The sequence below is a fragment of the Artemia franciscana genome, chromosome 3 (genome assembly GCF_032884065.1).
Source record: "Artemia franciscana chromosome 3, ASM3288406v1, whole genome shotgun sequence".
Taxonomy (NCBI): Eukaryota; Metazoa; Arthropoda; class Branchiopoda; order Anostraca; family Artemiidae; genus Artemia; species Artemia franciscana.
In genome coordinates, this window is record NC_088865.1 from 43940791 (window position 1) to 43962947 (window position 22157).

The 22157-nt window shown below is 34.7% G+C and overlaps 1 protein-coding gene across 1 annotated transcript in view; it reads right to left on the reverse strand.

The window, feature by feature from the left end:
• Nucleotides 1-467: 467 nt before the first annotated feature.
• The window catches only part of LOC136025302 (galactose-3-O-sulfotransferase 2-like), a 33965-nt gene continuing 12275 nt past the window's right edge, over nt 468-22157 (reverse strand). The window contains exons 3-4 of the mRNA XM_065701201.1: nt 14143-14313; nt 468-1375 (exon numbers count right to left, since the gene is read on the reverse strand). Coding sequence (XP_065557273.1) covers nt 1267-1375; nt 14143-14313 — 280 coding nt within the window. The 3' untranslated portion in view covers nt 468-1266. The remainder of the gene's footprint in view (nt 1376-14142; nt 14314-22157) is intronic.

The window sequence follows — 22157 nt, forward strand, 5'->3', positions numbered from 1 at the left end:
CACGTTCTTTTCGGTAATACCAGCATGAAATGATGTCTTATAGAAAATAAGTTTCGCCATGTACCAAGGGCTGTGAAAGATTTTGGCGAAGTACAACGTCTATTGTCTGTAGTTAGTAGACAAGCGACAGTGAGAATCCATATATAGAAGCCTGCTGCGTGTCGAGTGCCGGGGCTCACCGTATTTTCTATTTACTTTTTATACGATAGTATATAAATGTCCTTTAGTTTTGTAGTATCTCTATATACTTCATATGCGACAGTAGTTCATAAGCAATAGCATTTTTTCTCCCAATTCTCAAATATACCAGGGATAATATACACCCTGGACTTTTTGTTTGACGAAATTCCAGATTTTCGTAGGCAAAGCTTAAGAGAGATGTGAAGCAAAACCCATATTTTCATGCTGCCCTAATAGAAAAAAGATGTGATTTCTATAGTTTCATCGCTTCAAAACAAAAGTCTCTGTAGAGGGGCTTATCACGTATACATTTTAAAACCAAAAAATGAACAAACAATTGATAAAGAGCAAAATTTTTTGGATGAAAGTAAAAAGCGAAGATGAAACTTGAAACAAACAAAGTCTTTGTTCACAGTTTAGGCAACATATATCGGTATTATTGGTACAAGGAATTGACTCGTAATATCTTCCTAGATTTTAGAATTTTTAGATTTTAGAATCCCCTTAATTTTATCTCCCTTAATTTTAATGTCTCCTAAAAATATCCCCCTAAATAATAGAATTTTGAATTACTAGCACTTCACTGAAAACACCGAATCAACGCAGCTAAACACGAGTAGGAGAAGGAAAAATTACTATGTAAAAAATAAAAGACTACTCTAATAGGCTTCAATAGTCTTTCACCAGCCACAAAATCGGTAAATTTTAGCATACAATTTCAGTTCTCTCAAAATTTCAAGTAAGGTTAGTTTCAGGAATATACTAGTTTTTCAGAATTCAAAAAATTTAGGGAAATATTAGGAGTCAGTTTGTTTGTACCAATATTCAGATACATGTTGTATAAACAGTGAAGCAATAGTTTTGTTAGTTTAATATTTCATGATCAGTCGCTCTTTACTTTCATCTGAAAATTTATTCACTAAGAGACCTGTCATTGTTAGGTTTCAGACATGAGGTAGTTTCACGGCTTCAAGAATGAGCCGTCTCTCAAATTGAAGACCTCAAAAACTCTTGTATATGTCAATTTGTAACAATTAGTTCACAGGAGCAGTAAATAGCAAAAGCCATTTGCCTTCAAGTAATTATTTAGATCATAAATAGACGTTGTACTTCGCCAAAATCTTTCACAGCCCTTGGTACATGGCGAAACTTATTTTGTATATCACCAATGTAGAGGTCGCACAACATGTCAGACCTAGAAGAAGAAGGAAAAATGCAAACATGAATGAGTTATATTATTATAGAAAAGCCTTTTTCTATGATATTATATATCTTTATGTTTTTCCTTTATTTGAATTGGCGTAAACACTGGATTTAGTTGACGCATGCATTGAAATAAATACAAACTTTCTTATAGTGGTGGTCCTTATATCAAACAGTTCGTGGTAACGAACTGTAGTAAGGAGCGACCCAGCTCAATAGAAACCAAAAATCTAAAAAATGGAATTTTGAGAACAATAGCTACATCAAAAGAATTGCATTTTAATGCTGATTTTAAATATATAAGTTTCATCAAGTTTAGTCTTACGCTCCAAAAGTTACGAGCCTGAGTAAATTTGTTATTTTAGAAAAAAGGGGCTAGTTTAACATGAAAGTCCAGTTTGTAGATTTGTAAATTTTTCCATCAACGCCCCGCTCTTTACGCTAAAGTTTTTTACTGTTTTAAAAAGAAGAGTTGAGAGACAGAGTCAAACTTTAGCGTAAAGAGCGGGGCGTTGATGAGGAAGCAGCCCCTTTCATATACGAAGTAATTTCTGTTCGGTTTAAGTTTTAATGTCGCTCCTTACTTTCAGTTGAAAAAAGTTGTTTTTTTTTAATTTAATACAAGGTTACCTTGTTATTTTCAATCTATTGAAACGAACTTTTTGGTTCAGGGCTCTTTTAGATGCGAGGAAGTTTGCCACTACCACTCATCAATCCTGGTTTTTAAGTTAAAACTTAATATTCGTACAACAATGTTTCAAAAATGATAGTCATTCCTGAAAAAGCGTACCCTTAAAATGTCTTAAGGGTTGACGAGAAGGGAGGGATATAAAAATTGAAAGTTGGACTACAGTATTATTTTTTCATGGTTGTCACGGAGACTTCTACATTTACTGTTATTCTTTTTTTTAAACAGGAAGGCCCTACCCCTTCTTCTACAAAGGTAAAAATATGAGTGTAATCTTTTACATTACACTTAAGGTATTTCTGTAATAATACAGGATGCTTGAAGGTATATTAAAGAACATTCCTTAGAATGAACAGAATCCCAGCAACTACTTTCTTCTGGCATTATCTAAAGATTGACTGAAAGTCTGAAAAATGGTCCAAAAATGCACTTTTTGAGACATAAGGCACCTCCTCCTCTATCTGCGGAAAGATCCACTAACGTTCATTTATTTGAATAAAATTTCTCGTACCCATGCATCCAAAATATAAAAAGTAAGCTGAAATCCTTATTTCTAAGGAATAAAACCGAAAAAATTCTTACAAACATTCCTTTTATTAACAAGAAAAAAACTCAATTAAAACGAACAGAAATTAATTTAAAAAACACTTTTCATAAAACACGTTTTACAAGGAAAATTTAAGGGGTACTTTTAATCAAAGAGGAGTAGAAACAAAGCCAAATAATAATTCAACCTCTAGAGAGAACAAAAATTACTATCAATAAATTAATGAAACCCAAAAGGAACAGAAATTACAATAAACAAGAAAAGGGCTGAAGCACCCAAACACTATGAAAAACCAGAGCGTCATTTGCACTTTTTCCGAAAGCAAAATATATTCTAAATGTTTTCTCATTTATAACTTTCTTAAATCCAATATTTCTGACACTTCCAGAAATGAAGATCTTTATATATCAAACTGTCCATCCACGTTCTTTTCGGTAATACCAGCATGAAATGATGTCACACGTCTTGAAGTTGCTTGTCAGACTGAGGGCACTGCCATCTTTACCATCGACTCATCCTCTACTCTTGGTACCACCAATGGAAACCTAAAAACCTGCTTATACGAGGTATCTGTTCAGACCGAGCCCTACTCAGGTTCTTCTAGTGATAATATGGCGCATCCAAAATCCTGTGTTAAAGATTTCGCTCGCCCGACAGAACTAGACCTACGTTGCCTGAGCAACGTGAAGTGTTACGGCAACCTTTGTCCGGCTTCACCAAATAAAGTGTTGCAAGAGCAACACTTTGGTTTTGTTTGTTTGCTATCAGTTAAACGCTGAAGTTGTCAGCCTATCGAAGCTTTTAAAACTTTATGCTCAGAGAAGAACGCAATCAGTAATCACATGATCAAAGGCTATTCCTCAGCGTTGAAAAAACAGCAATAACAAAAGAATATCCAAAGAAGGGACTAAATTGACTTTGCAGCCAGTTGAACTTTATCCTTTTCAATCGTAGACATCGTGACGGATCAAGACTTGAAACAATATCTTATATAATCTAGTTGGCATTATAAAGCTATCCGTAACTTTTCAGGATCAAAATACCATAGATGAGACTCAATTAATTATTACGAAACTGCCTCGTTGTTTTACGTTATCGTTTGTACCCGTTGCGTAAACACTTAATTCTAGGTTACGGTGAGTATGGGTAGGCTATATCAACTAGAAAATGTTAGAAACCCCTCCTCACTAAAGATGATTGTAGCCTAACAGACAGTCCCCTATGTCTTACCACTGGAACCAACTCGTTCTTATCATCAAATACACTGGAAGCAAATAATAGCTACACCAAATAGCAAAATTTGCAAACCCCTCAGTGCCGAAGATGATTATGAGCTAACAGCTGACCTTTCCTTACAAGTCCCGTACATGTCTCACAATTGGTATCGGCTTATTTTTGGTTTCAGTGTGTACCCTACTACTGAAGTTGTCAACCCCTTGAAACTTTCAAACAAATAATTGATACACCAACTAGCAAAAGTTGCTAATCACTCATTGCCAAAGGTGATTATTACCTAACAGCCGACTGTTGCTTACAAGTCCTCTATATGTCTCACAATTTGTATTGGCCTAGATTTCGTTTCAGTGTGTACCTTACTACTGAAGTTGTCAACCCCTAGAAACTTTCAAACTGGTATTTCTCATGAAGGAATTTTGTATGAAAAAATGGATGACATATACTTTGATCACCTCATCAAGAGCTATCGATTGCCGTCGAAAAAGAGTTCTATCTGCCTTAGTTCAAAAGTTGATTTTTTGCCGTAGGCCAACTTATTAACGTCACCACTTAGAAAAGAGCAAAGGATAAGCTCCACTTTCTTTAGCAATGACAGAACTTTTAAAGTTTAAGAGGTACATCTGACAACATTTCTCTACCTCAATCCCAAGTCCGAAAAAAACAAATGATAAACCCAGCGAAAATCACGGCAGCACTTTCGGACCCGTGGGTAAATGCCGCTTTTTTCTTCTGTAAATTTTTCTATTTATCACTCAAAGAAGATATATTGACTGTGGGGCCGGGTAGCTGCCGCTTATATTTATAGATTTTAATCCATCTTCAATTTGAAATTGGTGCCTGCCTGCTAGAACGGAGCTTTCCGCTCGAAAGCAGAAATATGGTTTGATGAAACGCAAGCTTGGTTGAACAACTTCAGATACTCTTCTTTGACATAGGCTACATAACTCCACTTCACTTTGCCCACCATAGGTTCTGGCTCGTGGACAAGGAAACCCTATTTGCGATGTAAAACGATCATATTCCTCCCCAACTGGATATCTTCAATTTTTCCGATATTTCCTCTTTCTTTCAACCAAGCAAGACAAATCCAGAAAATAACGAAGTAAGTCAAGTGAACGTAAAAAAAAATTAGACAATGCTAATCTGGGCTTTTCAAATTCATTCGAGAGGTCAAGTGCAATCGAATTAGTGTCAACCAGGTTATTAGGGATGCCACTGACCGGAACCGCGAAGAAACACTTTTTGACTTTTTGAAGCTGAATCAATTATTTATGAACGAAATAATCCCACAGACATATCTTCTATTACTATGACGGAACAAGTTCCTGAATACACTAGTAGCTTACTGGCTTCGGGTTGTATGCCGAAATTAAAAGGTGAAAACAACACTATTATTTTGAGGACTGACAAGGTTAAAGTTAATGCGTATGCAGATGATGATTTAGAAATTGTTTTTGAGAAACTTGTGAAAAATAAAATGAAAGATAACGCAAGAATAGGCAGAAAAACAATGTTATATACGATGATTTTATTCATGGTCTCTGTAAGTTTCGTAAGCAGTGCAAGTTTTTACATATTTGTCGTAATTTTATTTTAGGTATTTGTATAAGCAATAAGTGCAGTTTTGATCGTGTTGACCTTTGTCCTGCCTTAGCTTGTATTGACAAATCGTGTTTTTTGCTAATGTATCACCAGTGGCAGAGGGAAGGTTTAAAAGCCAACCTTTTTATGCCGACGCCGAAATCATTCACGACCCCTTCCCCCCTAGGTTGTGTTTTCAGTCGACTTCCCCTCTCAGACACCTTCCGCTCTACTTTCCTTTCCCTTCATCATCTTCTCTTGCTATCCCTCCCCATATGGATAACTCCCAATTTAACTTTTTCTCGTATCACCAGAAAACCTTTCCCCCAACCCCTGCACTTTATTCCCCGTGGGTACCCTACCAACGTGAATCTGGTTTGAGTTCCTACATGGGAAAATCATCCTATAATAAATAGTCCGCCCCAAAAATTATCCGCACCATCCTACAGCCTAAGTTTAAACTCCCCCAAGAATTGCTGAAACTCAATGACAGTGGCGTTTCCCCAGTCACTTTAAAATTCCAAAATCTGTGATAACTAAAGCCAAAAGCCTTAATTTTGAAAACCTATTAAACTCAAGGTGCTGTCAGAATTAAATCCAATTTTCCTTATAGCTTTTACAGAAGTAAAAAGTAAAAGGCCTTTTCGTTTGTCAAATTATTCAGAATTTTGTAAGCTCCGCCCTTTGGATCACCCACTTGGAAAAAAGGAGATGGTGTCATGTTTTTTACTAAATGCAGTCTTTTCCATAAAATCCTTCCTGCTTTTAATTTATCTGAGCACAATGAAATCCATTGCCTAAGCATTAGATCCGTAGTACCCACCCCGTCCCTATAATACCATTGCAATAGCTGCCTTATTACTCGCCAAACCAAATATTGATGCGAAACGCAAATTTCTCCAGCAGTTGCAGACCAGCGTCGATTTTGTTATCTCTTCTCAATGTACCCAAATGCCGGAATTTTTTTGGTAGGTGATGCCAATGAACTTAAAATAAATTAAATTTGTGCGTTTCTAAAAGTTAAGCAAATACTTAGAATACCAAAAACCCTTTCCCTTTTTGAATCTTTCTCTTAACTCTACTTTTTAAAACAGTAAAAAACTTTAGTGTAAAGAGCGGGGCGTTGAGGAAGAAAAGCCCCTTTCATATACGAAGTAATTTCTCTTCGTTTTAAGTTTTAATGCCATTCCTTACTTTCAGTTAAAAAAACTTGTTTTTTTTAAATTTAATTTCTGGACGTTTTTGAACTAATGCATGTTTTGATCTTGGCTCTCCGCACATAACTAATTAAAACGAAATTTGCATATTATTTTTTTTTTTGGCTAAATGGCTCTCTCATAGTTTTAATCGGAAGATTTTAAGAAAAAAGAGCGAAGGAGGAGGCCTAGTTGCCCTCCAATTTTTGATCACTTAAAAGGCAGCTATAACTTCTAATTTTTTAAGAACGTTTTCATTAGTAAAAAAATATACGTAGCTTACGAATTAACTTACGTAACGAACTTCTATGTTCGTATATTTTATTGCGTAATATATAGATATGAGGGGGTTAACCCCCTCGTCAATACCTCGCTCTTTACACTAAAGCTTAAATTTTGTCCCAACTCCTTAAAAATGATCCCCTGAATCACAAAGGGCGTAGAATAAATAGTTGGAATTACTAAAAATACCTTAGCTTAAAGCGCAAGATATTATGAGGAGGTTAACCCCTCATATGTGTGATAATTTCTGTTAGTTTTAAGTTTTAATGCTGCTCCTTACTTTCAGGTGAAAAAACTTGTCAAATTTATTTTTTCATTGTTTTTTAAAATGATACTAGAAAATCCTGCACCCGCTTTATTGAAATTGTCTTCCCCCATGACAAATTTCTCCATGGAAAAATCCTGCAATGTAGCCCCCCCCCCCCAACCCAAAAATCCCCTGAAATCGTCTGTACACTTCCTAATAACCATTACTATATGTAAACACAGGTCAAAGTTTGTAGCTTGCAGTCCCTCCCACGGGGACCATGGGGGAGTAAGTCGTCCCCAAAGACATGTTTATTAGGTTTTTCTAAGACCCAAAGACTATAGTGAACAAAATAGCTATCTCATAATTTTGATCCGGCGACTTTGGGGGAAAATTAGCGTAGGAGGGGGCCTAGGTGCCCTCTAATTTCTTGATCACTTAAAAAGGGCACTAGTACTTTTAATTTCTGTTAGAATGAACCCTCTCATGACATTTTAGTTCCTCTGAGTCGATGCGATCACCCCTGAAAAAAAAACAAAAAAACAATAAACACCCATCCGTGATTTGTCTTCTGGCAAAAAAAAAAGCGAAATTGCACATTTTTGTAGATACGAGCTTGAAACTACTACAGCAGGGTTCTCTGATATGCTGAATCTGATGGTGTGGTTTTCGTTAAGATTGTATGACTTTTAGAGGGTGGTTCCCCATATTTTCTAAAATGAGGTAAATTTTCTCAGGCTCGTAACTTTTGGTCGGTAAAAATAATCTTGATGAAACTTATATATTTAAAATTGGCATTAAAATGCGATTCTTTCGATGTAACTATTGGTATCAAAATTTAATTTTTTAGAGTTGAGGTTACTATTGAGCCGGGTCACTCCTTACTACAGTTCGTTACTGTTCGAACTGTTTGAAAATAGACCACAGGTAGTCAAATATCAGAATCATTATTCCAGTCCCCTACCTGTACACAATAGAGTATCCCAAGGTACTCTGCTAGGTGCCCTCCTTTTTCCTGTTATGATAAATAGCCTCTTGGAGGAATTTATCGACAGATGGAAATTTGTGGATGACCTAATGCTTGTTGAAACCTGCTACCAAAACTTAGTAAGGAACCCTATGAGTAGCCTCAATGATATTGCAGATGACGCCACGGACTCAGATATGAGAGTAAACCCCCCTCTAAATCTACGATAATGTCAATATGTCTCCTTAAAACCTCACCCCTTTTCCTCAATCCTATCCCCCCAGATACATCTGTGCCTTCCTTTAAATTACTTGAGGTTACAATATCTTCTAATTTAAAGAGGGATATCCCCGTCAAAGATACTGTTCATAGCACAAATTGTACCTGTCTCTCCTTAAGCTCTTGAATAAATTTAAAATCCCCCTTACCATTCTTTACGGGTCCATACTTCCTTTGTCCGCCCGCATCGTGAATGTGCTTGTCGAGTTTAGCATCCTGACATCTCCAGTGATGAATCAGAAAAAAATGAATCCATTCAAAAATGAGGCCTGAGAATAATTTCTAAAGAAGGTAAGGTACCTAACTCGCTCCTTCTCAAAAAGGCCAAGCCGGAAACTCTTGAGTACAGTAGATGAACGTTGTACTTCATGGCAAAAAATGTAATAATAAACCTTTTTACTGAAAACATTTTCCCCAAAATACACTAACCGTCCAGACACCGCTTGCCATGTACTGTTTCTGAACTTCCTATTTTGTCCCCCATCCATTGCCTAGCCTTCAGGTATAAAAAACCTATATCCTCTTTATTACTGATAAAATAAACCGCTAGTTTTCCTTTTAATCTTTTTATTGGGTAATGGTGATCCCCAAGTGTAATGTTCGTTTGATTCTTTTGTTCCCTCTCCCTTGTTTATATCTTCTCTTTTAAAACTTTTTAACGCTAATTTTGTCTCACTCTTTTTTAGTTTTACTTTAGTTTTTACCTTTTTAACTTTTCTAGATTTTGCTACTTAATTATTTTTTTAACTAATGAATGGCTTTGCCTTTCTAATATTGTCGTTTTTGGCATTGTTTAGCTAGTTTCTTAGTTATTGTGCTTTCCTTATGATTTTATTTTTTATTTTTTTTATTTTATGACTCCGAAATATAAATCCGGTCCTTCGGGGCTTGTAATTGACGTTTAAAAAGATACATCTTGTCTTTTCTTACCAGTATACTTAGAGAGACGACAACTAGTTATTTACACTTAATAGGAAAAATAAATAATGAATAATTAATATGCCCCAATGGTTACCTCGTAATGTTAAGATTGATATAAAGTTACAATGTACCCCGTCCAATTTTATTTTGCGAATGGTACCCGCCGATGCGCCTGATGCAACAGTCTCTCTCACTCCGAAAATACTTCATGTACGAAAACAATAGGCTACGAGTTCTGTTGCCTTGGCAATTGAAAAATTAATAGCCAGTGGAAATAATACCAAACTCCTCGTTCTCACACATTATGATGTAACGTCATATTGCCATGGGTTCGCTTACCTACACCGACTCTTCATTTATCAATGGTGAAATTCCTTCAAAACTCACTTTGAAATTTGTAAGAAGTACCACTGCGAAAGGATCATGGACAAGAACTCTATATAAATTGACAATGCAATCCCTAGATCGAGATTCAAAACTTTTTTTCAAATGGTATAACCGATAAACTGTTTGTGAAAAGTCACAGTATCATTGTATTGGACTTGTCTGGTACCCAATATATGAGTATTGTCCGTACGGGTACTGTAAGCTTAGAATTTATCTTTGCCAAGGCATTGACAGAGAGTATAGATCTAATTAAATCAATTTAAAACCTGTTGAGAAATTACCCCGATGACCGTGTTCTATTAGATTTGGCACCATGAACACACATTAACAATAAGTGCATTAAAATTTGATTCGTATATGTCTAAATACATAGCCTATTGCATACCCTCAGATTTTCTTGAAGGTATTCATGATGTTAGCAATAACTTTATCATTATTAATAATAAATCATCGACTGCAAAGACGGTTCATTTTTTTTTTAGAGAGAGAGAGAAGTTTATTAATATTGAATAGAAGACAATACAAAATATAATTCAAAATCGAATTACAATACACATAATTCCCCCCGAAAGGCTCCATGGCCAGGGATACAAGGGAGATAAAAAAAAAAATATGATACAAGCAATAAATTCAATATAGGCAATCACATATAGTAGTTTATAGGCAATATATTTATGGGGGATACAATATAAGCAACAACTAGAAGGAGAAAAAACATAGAGAATATACCTGAGGCCTGGGAGCAAAGTGTAGAGAGGAAAACCACACGCCTCTAACAAAACACAGGGGCCATCAACTCCTCAGAGGAAAAAAATTAATCTATTTGATTCTTTATTAAATGATCCTCAAGAATCCTTTTAAAAGTCCCAAACGAGTGGCATTTCTGTACTGAAGAAGGCAGTGAATTCCAGACCTGTTGACAAGCAATGTGGGGATTGAAATCTGATCAAACAGTGGGGGTAGGCGGAATGTAGATATTATTTGAAGAACGAAGGTTATATGGAGCTGAATCAGAAATAAACATATGAGTTTTCCGAAGAGATTTTGGAAGATTGCCGTGAAGTTGATCAAAGACAAAAGAAGCACAAGAAATAATGTAAATAGAAAGTAGACTTAAGAGCTGTGTTGGTGAAGAACGGTTGGAGTCCATAGCCAGATGCTGTACTTTATTATAAATGACAGAAAGTGACCACAGCGTAGGCGGAAAAGTATACATCCATACAATGGGGCAATAAGAAACATATGACAGGACAAGACAGAAAAAAATAAGTTTCAGAATAGATCCAGGAAATGTGTATCTAAGTTTTCGAATGATACCCAAACTCCGTGAGACCTTAATCATGGCTACATCGTTTCTGAATGAAAGGTTCTCATCAAGCAGGATACCAAGAAACCAGACCACCCGGTTCTCTGGTCTACACAAGGAGCCTTGTGACACCTCAAGGTGTCAATAAATCAAAAATGAAATGGGACCAGGAACAGATCCCTGCGGGACGCCATAATATACTCCAGAAGGGCCTCGGAAAAGCGGATCAATTGAAATAAGCCTACCAGAAAGATATGAATCAAACCAAGAATAAGCGTTTGATCTTATACCAATAAGCGTTTGACTATCACAATATGTGATAGTTTCCAAAAAAAGAATCCGATGAGTCCAGGAATCAAGAGCTTTACGAACATCCAAAAATAAAGCTGCCGGTATATGACCAGAATCTATTGGCGAATGAAAGAAATTCGATAATGCTGCGCAAGCATGCTCCGTAGAGTGACTCGCTGAAAATTTAAACTGGAAATCATGCCTTCTTCGGAAATCTCTTCGGAAATTTAAACTGGAAATCATGCATAGAATAGCCTTCTCAAAAATTTTGCTGAAAACAGATAGGAGAGAAATTGGCCTTTAATTAGCAGGATCACTCCAAGAACCACCTTTATAGAGTACTATAACCTTAGCTCGCTCGAGAGATTCAGGAAAAATACCTTTCTCGAAAGACAGATTGACGAGCTTAGTTAGTGGTGACAGAATAGCAGGCAGAATGGCACGGATAACCCTTGTAAGAATTTTGTCTGGTCCTGAAGAGGATGATTCTTTAAGAGCATTCACGACACGAGCTACCTCAAATTCAGAAACAGAATTCAATCAACTTCAAACATGAGGGTCCAAGAAAGGCTCTGAAATCGCAACGGGAAGTTGCAGAGCTTGTAAAGGAAGCAGAGCTTGTAAAGGAAGCAGTTACCTTTCCTATATTAGCAAAATAAAAGGTAAGCTCTAGCTGAACATATACATCTCCTTGAATGGTTTGGCCATCGATTTTCAGCATTGATGGAACTGAAGGCAGAGGGGGAGTAGGTCAAAGAACTGAATTAATTAAATACCGTGTCTTCCTTACATCCTTCCCACATTCAGAAAATTTCATATGATAATACTGAGACTTTGCCTTCCTACACAGAGAATTAAATATATTCCTATAGGCCTTGAATCGTTTGTGATGAGCTATAGATGGTGAAGCCTTGTAAAGCTTCCGAAAATAATTTTTCCTTTTCCAGCTTTTATGGAGACCTGGAGTCATCCATGGATTCAGTGGTGCCATCCTTTTCGAAGTATGGGGCGCTGGACCCCGATTACAAATTTCCAGGATTCCTTCTTTGACTAAATCATAAAATGAATCAAAAGAGTGGTAAAAATCTGAATCAGAAACCAAACTACCCCGTGGTACATCAGCCAGACGAGAATTAAGTAGACTTAGCTCAGTATCACCATAACGGAAAAACAGGAAATTAGATGGTGATGCTATACGCTGCGCTTGATCAGCATTCTAATATCGGGAAATAGCGGGAAAATGATCAGAAATATCACTAACCAGCACCAAATTATCTAAGACATCTAATGACGAAAAAATATTATCGATAAGAGACGCTTGTGTTTCTGTAACTCAGGTTGGTATACAAACTGAAGGTAAAGTTCCCGAAGAGAGCATCATTGACAAAAAATCAATAGTTGAAGCAGAATTTTGATCCAGCAGGTTAAGGTTAAAATCACCCATAAGGATTAGTTCATAGGGATGTTTAAATGCAACAAAATATGAAGTTTTGAGATTAAATCGTATTTTTTGTAGATATAACAAGTTTTTGCTTCGAGTACCCTATGACGCCTTAACAAGTACATCAGAAGAAATTACAGTTGTTCAGATCCACGATCTAAGCCATGGGAGCTTAACGCTCAAATTTCCAGTAAGCAAACTCTCTATGAATGGTGAAATGTCATTTTTTATGCTTAAAAATAATGTTTGTTTTTGCTTTTGAGTTTCGATTTTCTTTTCCTTTCTTGGTTTTAATTGTACTCAAACATGTTCCTTTATGTACGTTGTTTTTTAAACACATACTTACACGTATACATACATAGCCACCATTAATTCGAAAAAGAAAATATTAAGCATTATTTATACAGCTTTGATAACGGAGTGAAATCATTTTCTATAATCTCTTTTACTGTTTTGTTTGTTTTCTGTTTAAATCTTTTACTGCCTTTTAACTGTTCCTTACTAATTTTACTTTTTCTCTGTAAATAACTGTTTTTATTCTTTTTTACTGTCTTGTTTTACTTTTTAATCTTTTTTAATGGTTTTCTTCACTGTTCCACTCTTCTTTAATTATTTACCTTTTACTGTCAATAATTGATTTTTTTCTTTTTCCATGGTCTTGTTTTACTTTTTAATCTCTTTTACTGTTTTGTTTGTTCTTCTGTCTTACTCGTTTACTGTCTTTTTCTCTGTTCTTTACTAATTTTACTTTTTACTGTTAATAACTAATTTTTCATTTTTTACTGTCTTGTTATACTTTTTAATTTCTTTTACTGTTTACTCATGTCAGGGTAACCTTCCGTGCACTGCTTGGCAACCATTACTTTTTTATTTTTGTCCAGCCTCCCATTTTCTAGTATTGTGTTTTGTTTATTTTACTATTTTTGTCAAGTGGTTAAATTAAATTTTTGTGATTGTTAGCTGAGCTGAGTCTTCTGTTGGGGGTGTATTATTTTGTCTTATGTTGAATTATATTTAATCAATGAATGCATTCATTCATTCTATGTTAGAACATAGAAAAATAGATTAACCGATACAAAAAAAAAACAGGATGGATAGAACATCACAATAACTATGCTCCTGTCCAGTAGCCATAGTAATTAGAACATTAGAGGTAAAATTTTTGCTTCTTGTTAAAAAATTAAAGAAACAGACACTTTCCCATATGACAATATCTTTTGTTGCTAACAAAGGCACTAGGTCTATCAATTTCCGTCCAAATTTCGTTCGTCATTCTTTGCCCATAGGTTCGATACTTTTACTCTGCAACAAGAAGTAGCAAAAAAAAACAAACACGAATCACTACAAATATGTGTTTAAACAAAATACCGAAAGGACAGAGAAAACATACCGATTACTTTTGATAAGCTGGATTTCAATTAATCCAAAGCGTTCTGAATGATTTTTAGTAAATGAAAAATCAAGGGCTGAGACTTCACAGAAGGTTTGAAACTTGGCGTTGAATTGTTGCAGAATTCGTGCCTCTTCTTTAGTTTTCTTGGTTAAACTGTTCAATAGCTTCCTGAAATTAAATTAGTAATAAAAGAATCTACAATATTTAGGGCATTAATTAGAGAGGGATTAATTGACACCTCTGATTTGTTTTGCCCTCCTTCCAGCCCGCTGGATTTTGAAAATAAATTCCCCTCCAAAAATCCCCTACATTTTTGCGAATCGAATTTTTGACACTTATCATGGTCTGAATTTTCCTATATTCTTGAATTATCAAACTAAGAAAGCGCCGAAGTACCAGGAATTTTTTTAATCGTCATGAAAGAAAACCAAAAGTGGCGCTGTAACAGGTTCCATACGAACCAAATTTGTATATATCATAAAGATTATTAGCATTACTTAATATTCAAGTCATAACAATTATATGGAAAATTTTTTTGTTTGGGTTGAATAAAATTGGTCTAATGACAAGCGGTTGGGTATAGAAAATCGAACACATTTTATATGCGAACTGAATTTTAATGTATCATAAAGTGAAAAAACTGGTACCACTTTTTTCTTATGACTAGCGCTTGTGTAAAGTAAACCTCCTAACATATATCACCGATACATCAAGTAATATAGCTTGAGTGATATAGCCTGAAACAAAAAACCTTGCCCTTTCCCCTCCTTTTTGGACTTCGAATTTTTGAACTTAGATATTTTGGGCTTAGAATTTTTCGGACTTGTAGTTTTCGGACTCCATATTATTTGGAATCATAATATTTTTTACCCTGTTTTCCGTAAAATTCGATGAAGATACGCTTCTTTGAATTAAATGCGTCATTAAAAATATTTTGTACTCTGCTTTGCCCAAAGCTCGATGAAGATAGGTTTCTTTGAATCAAACATGTGGTTAAAAATGTTTTTTTTACTCTTGTTTGCACAAAACTCGATGAATGTACGCTGCATTGTATCAAATGTATGGTTTTTCAGACATTGGTTTCAAACAGTTCGTGGTAACGAACTGTAGTAAGGAGCGACCCGGCTCAATAGTAACCAAAACTCTAAAAAATGGAATCTTGATACCAATAGCTATATCAAAAGAATTGCATTTTAATGCTGGTTTTAAATATATAAGTTTCATCAAGTTTAGTGTTACCCATCAAAAGTTACAAGCCTGAGAAAATTTGCTTTATTTTAGAAAATAGGGGTAAACACCCCGTAAAAGTCACAGAATCTTAACGAAAATCACACCATCAGATTCAGCGTATCAGAGAACCCTATTGTAGAAGTTTCGAGCTCCCATCAACAGAAATGTGGAATTTTGCATTTTTTGCCAGAAGGCAGATCACAGATGCGTGTTTATTTGTTTGTTTTTTGTTTGTTTTTTTTTTCCCAGGGGTGATCGTATCGACCCAGTTGTCCTAGAATGTTGCAAGAGGGCTCATTCTAACGGAAATGAAAAGTTCTAGTGGCCTTTTTAAGTGACCAAAAAAATTGGAGGGCACCTAGGCCCCCTCCCACGCTAATTATTTTCCCAAAGTCAACGGATCAAAATTCTGAGATAGCCATTTTATTCAACGTAGTCGAAAAACCTTATAACTATGTCTTTGGGGACGACTTACTCCCCCACAGTCCCCGTGGGAGGGGCAACAAGTTACAAACTTTGACCTGTGCTTACATATAGTAATGGTTATTGGGAAGTATACAGGCGTTTTCAGGAGGATTTTTTTGGTTGGGGGGGAGGGGTTGAGAAGAGGGGGATATGCTGGGGGAACTTTCCATCGAGAATTTGTCATGGGAGAAGAAAACTTCCATGAAGGGAGAGCAGGATTTACTAGCATTATTTAAAAAAAAAATTAAAAAATAAATGTGAAAAAGCTTTTTCACCTGGAAGTAAGGAACAGCAATAAAACTTAAAACAAACAGAAATTATTACCCATATAAGGGGCTCACCTCCTTATGATACCTAGCTCTTTACGCTAAAGTATTTTTAGTAATTTCAACTATTTATTCTACGGCTTTTGTGATTCAGGGGTTATTCTTAATGAATTGGGATAAAATTTAAGGTTTAGTGTAAAGAGCGAGGTACTGACGATGGGGCGAATCCCCTCATATATGTAATAAAAACATGAGAATACAAAAGTTCTTTACGTAAGCTAATTTATAAGTTAAGTAAATCTTTTACCAATAAAAAGATTCGTAAAAAATTAAAAGTTCTAGTTGCCTTTTTAATTAACCAAAAAATCGGGAAAGCCATTTCCCACTAAATGAGAAAGCCATTTAGCCCCCCCCAAAAAAATATGCAAAATTTCGTTTTGATTATTCCTCTGCGGAGAGCCAAAATCAAAACATGCATTGATTCAAAAACGTTCCGAAATTAAATAAAAAAAACGAGTTTTTTTAACTGAAAGTAAGGAGCGACATTAAAACTTAAAACGCACAGAAATTACTTCGTATATGAAAGAGGCTGCTTCCTCATCAACGCCCCGCTCTTTACGCTAAAGTTTTTTACTGTTTTAAAAAGAAGAATTGAGAGAAAGAGTCAAACTTTAGCGTAAAGAGCGGGGCGTTGATGAGGAAGCAGCCTCTTTCATATACGAAGTAATTTCTGTGCGTTTTAAGTTTTAATGTCGCTCCTTACTTTCAGTTAAAAAAACTCGTTTTTTTTATTTAATTTCTTTTGCACAAAGCTCGATGAAGTTACGCTTGTTTGAGTCAAATGTATGGTATGCAGGGTTTGTGCAAATCAAATGTGTGTACTCTATTTTGCAAAAAAGCTCGACAAAGATACGCTTCTTTAAATCAAAAGTATTGGTTCGAAATGTTTGGTACTCAGTTTTGCACAAAGCTCGATGAAGACTTGTTTCTTTGAATCAAATGTGGAGTTCAAAATATTTTTTGCTCTCTTTTATACAAAATTCGATTAAAATACATTTTTTGAATCAAATGTGTGGTTCAAAATGTTTTGTAATATGTTTTATAAAAAGTTCAATGAAGATACATTTCTTTGAATAGAATCTGTGGTTCAAAAGTTTTGTAATCTGTTTTATACAAAGTTCGATGAAGATACGTTTTTTTAAATCAGTTGTGCGGTTAAAGAGGTTTTGTACTCTGTTTTAATAAAATTAGAAGAAAATGCGTTTCCTTGAATCCAATGTTTGGTTGAAAATGTTTTGTACTCGATTTTATACAGTACCGGATGAAGATACTTTTCTTTGAATAGAATCTGTGGTTCAAAAGTTTTGTAATCTGTTTTATACAAAGTTCGATGAAGATACGTTTTTTTAAATCAGTTGTGCGGTTAAAGAGGTTTTGTACTCTGTTTTAATAAAATTAGAAGAAAATGCGTTTCCTTGAATCCAATGTTTGGTTGAAAATGTTTTGTACTCGATTTTATACAGTACCGGATGAAGATACTTTTCTTTGAATCAAATTTTCAGTTTAAAATGTTTTGTACTCTGTTTTATAAGAACTTCAATGAAGACGAATTTCTTTGAATCAAATGTGTGGCTCAAAATGTTTTGTACTCTGTTTTATATAAATTTAGAAGAAAATATGTTTCTTTGAATCAAATGTTTGGTTCAAAATGTTTTGTACTCTGTTTTATATAAAGTTAGTAGAAAATACGTTTCTTTGAATCAAATGTGTGGCTCAAAATGTTTTGTACTCTTTTTCATATAAAGTTAGAAGAAAATGCGTTTTTTTGAATCAAATGTGTGGTTCAAAATTTTTTGTACTCTGTTTTGTATGATGAAGATACGTTTCTTTTAATCAAATGTGTGGTTTAAATTTTTAGACTCTGTTATAGAAAGTTTGATGCAGATACGTTTCTTTGAATCAAATGTGTGATTCAATATGTTTTGTACTCTGTTTTGCCCAAAGCTCGATAAAGAACCACTTCTTTGACTCAAATGTGTGGTTGAAAATGTTTTGTACTCTGTTTTAGACAGAGCTCGATTGCGATGCGCTTTTTTGAATCAATTGCGTGGTTCAAAATGTTTTGCACTCAGTTTGGCACAAAGCCCAGTGAAGATATGTTTCGTTAAATCAAATGTGAGAGAGAAACAATCAAACAGACAGTCAGACAAACAGGCACAGAGATAGAGAGAGAGAGAAAGAATTTGAACCACACATTTGATTCAAAGAAATGTATCTTCATCGAGCTTTGTATATGACAATTTACAAAACATTTTCAATATATATTTAATTTAAAGAAACGTACCTTCATCGAGCTTTGGGAAAAACAGAGCACAAACATTTTGAACCAATACATTTGATTCAAAGAAGCGTATGCTCATCATGCTTTGTGCAAACAGAATACAAAACATTCTGAATCACACATTTGATTCAAAGAAACGTATCTTCATCGAGCTTTGGAAAAAAGTTAACGACATTTTTAACGAATAAATTTGGTTCAATGAGACGTAACTTCACCGAGCTTTGTATAAAACAGAGATTTGAAACAACACGTTTGATTCAAGTAAATATATTTTTAGTGAGCTATGCATAAAACAGAGTACAAGACATACTGAATCACATATTTAGATAGCTTCGAAGACCACTTCCTTTCCATGAAGAAAAAAATATAATTCAAAATAGGAATGAAACCTCTTAATCGACAGTGAAACAAATATTAACTGAATATTTCCGACACATATACAGTGTCCATCATCAGTAATATAACTAAAATACATCAATAAAAACCCAAAAAAATTATACCCAATAAACTAATTACATATGGTTTATTGCTCTTATTTTCAAATGTGCTCATTTTCAAATTTATTTATATGGTTGTCATGACCTGAATATTAAGAAGTGCTAATGACCTTTAAGGTATATGCAAATGAGGGTCGCATGGGACCTGCTATAGCACCACTACTAACAGTCATATTTTATTATAGCCCTACCAATCATTATGTTAGCCTAGCAGATTTGTAACAATCATACTATAGGTATCAATTTAGAATGATAGGATCTTTTCTAATATTGGCACTTATGGCCATGATCTTTTTGGTTTTTATTCAGTTTTCACAAGCCACATATGTATTGTCAGTGGGGTTATTTTTTTTCTCAGCTAAACGCTTGGGAGAAATGCTAAACATTAAATTAAATAATGTTATTTTAAATTCTATTTAGAAAGAAAGTAATAGGACTGTTGATCTGCTGTAAAATACCCCAATCAGGAACTTTCATGGAATTGATTAAATCTTAATATTGTACATTTACAAGGATTTTCCGAGAAAATGAGAAACATTTGATTCCCTTAACTACGATTGTGAGGCTGTACTGGTCTCATTACCCAATTATCTTCTTAGAATAGTATGCCCTAATTTAGAGATAAAAAAAGAGCATTCCTATTGTTCTAAAAGCGCTATCATCCAATGTTCCTAGCCCTTTCTGTTCAGGATTTTAGCTGAGTTCGGCATTTAAGCTTCTGCACTTGGGACGTAGGCAGAGGAACTGAATGAAATATGTCTCCTAAACTTTAATACTTTCTTTCTTGTTAAAAATACAGGAAGTTACGCAGTGTTCTCACTTATTAGTTGATTCAGAGGCTTGCCTGCCGTAGTAAAACCAGCTTATGAAATAGAATAATATATTTGGGTTTTAATTCTCATTTTTAACCAACATATTTGACGCCGGTTTTTCCACATTTTTTCCTTCGCGAAATTTTTTACAGAATTTCAGAAATAAATTAAAATGTGGCACAAAAATGAAGAATCGTTTAGATTCAAAAATACAGGTCTGCAGGGTTCTGAAATTTTGAGAGGGCTGGAAAAGTTAAGATAACACAAAAAAATTTGGCAACGATTTTTCCGTGGAGGGAGGGATCCTTTTCACCAATCTCAGGGGGAACCCTTGTGTTGAATTAAAAATTGAATTAAAATAGTTTGATATGTCTTTCTCCTGTAACATTATGTTACTCTATATTGGTCTGTGTTTCAACACCTTATGGGACATGGAACGTCTAAACTTACTCCTTTTATTGCGAAATATCTAGTTTTGCTCTATTATTAAATAAAAAAACAAATTTTTTAACTGAAAGTAAGGAGTGAAATGAAAACTTAAAACGAACAGAAATTACTCCGTATATGAAAGGGGCTGTTCGCTCCTCAACACCCCGTTCTTTACGCTAAAGTTTGACTCTTTCTCTCAACTATACTTTTTAAAACACTAAAAAACTTTAGCGTAAACAGCGGGTTGTTGAGGAGGGAGTAGTCCCTTTCATATAGGAGTAATTTCTGTTCGTTTTAAGTTTTAATGTTACTCCAACTTAAACTTTTTTTTATTTAATTTCTGAATGTTTTTGAATTAATGCATGTTTTGATTTTGACTCTCCAAAGAAAATAATTAAAACAAAATTTCCATATTAATTTATTTTTTTTGCTAAATCGTTTTCTAATAGTTTTAATTGGACAATTTTGATAAAAAAAGGAGCGGGAGAGGAGACCTAGTTACCCTCCAATTGTTTGGTTACTTAAAAAGGCAACTAGAACTTCTAATTTTTAACGATCGTTTTTATTAGTAGAAATATACGTAACTTACGAATTAATTAACGTAACGAACTTCTATATTCGTATGTTTTTACCACGTATATGAGTGAGTTCACCCGCTCGTCAATACCTCGCTCTTTAAACTAAAGCTTAAGTTTTGTCCCAATTCCTTAAGAATGACCTAATCAACTAATAAATAGTTGAAATTACTCAAAATACTGTAGCGTAAAGAGCAAGTTATTAGGAGGAGGTGAACTCCTCACATACGTAATAATTTCTGTTTGTTTTAATGCTGCTCCTTTCTTTCAGTTGAGAAAAACTTTTTCATATTTATTTTTATTTTTTTTAAGAGCTAGAAAATTCTGCACACCCTTCATGGATATTCTCTTCCCCCGAGACAAATTCCTCCCTTGAAAGTTCCCCTCACACAACCCCCTCTCTTCAACCCCTCCCCAACCAAAAAAAATCCCTTTGGAAAGGTCTGTACACTTTTCAATAACCATTACTAAATGTAAACACTGGTCAAAGTTTGTAACTTGCAGCCCCTCCCACAGGGACTGTAGGGGAGTAAGTCATCCCCAAGGACATAGTTGTCAGCTTTTTCGACTATTGTGAATAAAATGGGTGTCTCAGAATTTTGATCCGGTGACTTTGAGAAAATATGAGCGTGGGAGGGGGCTTAGGTGCCCTCCAATTTTTTGGTCACTTAAATAAGGCACTAGAACTTTTAGCTTCCGTCAGAATGAGTCCTCTTGCGACATTCTAGGACCACTGGGTTGATACAATCATCCCTGGGGAAAAAAAAACAAAAAAAAACAACAAATAAACACGCATCCGTGATATGTCTTGTGGCAAAAAAATACAAAATTTCACATTTTTGTAGATAAGAGCCTGAAACTTCCACTGTAGGGTTTTCTGATAATCTGAATTCGATGATGGGATTTTCGTTAAGATTCTATCATTTGTGAAGGGTGTTTCCCCCTATTTTCTAAATAAGGCAAATTTTCTCAGGCTTGAAACTTTTGATGAGTAAGACTAAACTTGATGAAAATTATGTGTTTAAAATCAGCGTTAAAATGTGATTCTTTTCATATTACTATTGGTTTCAAAATTCCCTTTTTTAGATTTTCGGCTATTATCGAGCCGGGTTGCTCCTTACAACAGTTCGTTACCACTAACTGTTTGATTTTGTCAGAACCTTGGGAGCTTAAACATGATTTCCTTTATTTTTCAATGTTTGTTAGGCTATTAATTTTTTTTTTAGTTAAATTAATTTATAATAAGAAAAAGTAAAACTCCCTGCCCTATGTTTTTGTAATATTGCGTGAACCTACCTACAAAAAAAGGGAGGTGTCAATTTTTTGGCCTCTAAATGTAATTTCGGTCTTTCATCAAGGAGCAGTGTCTCAAAAATTTCGTTTAAAATTGTTTTATG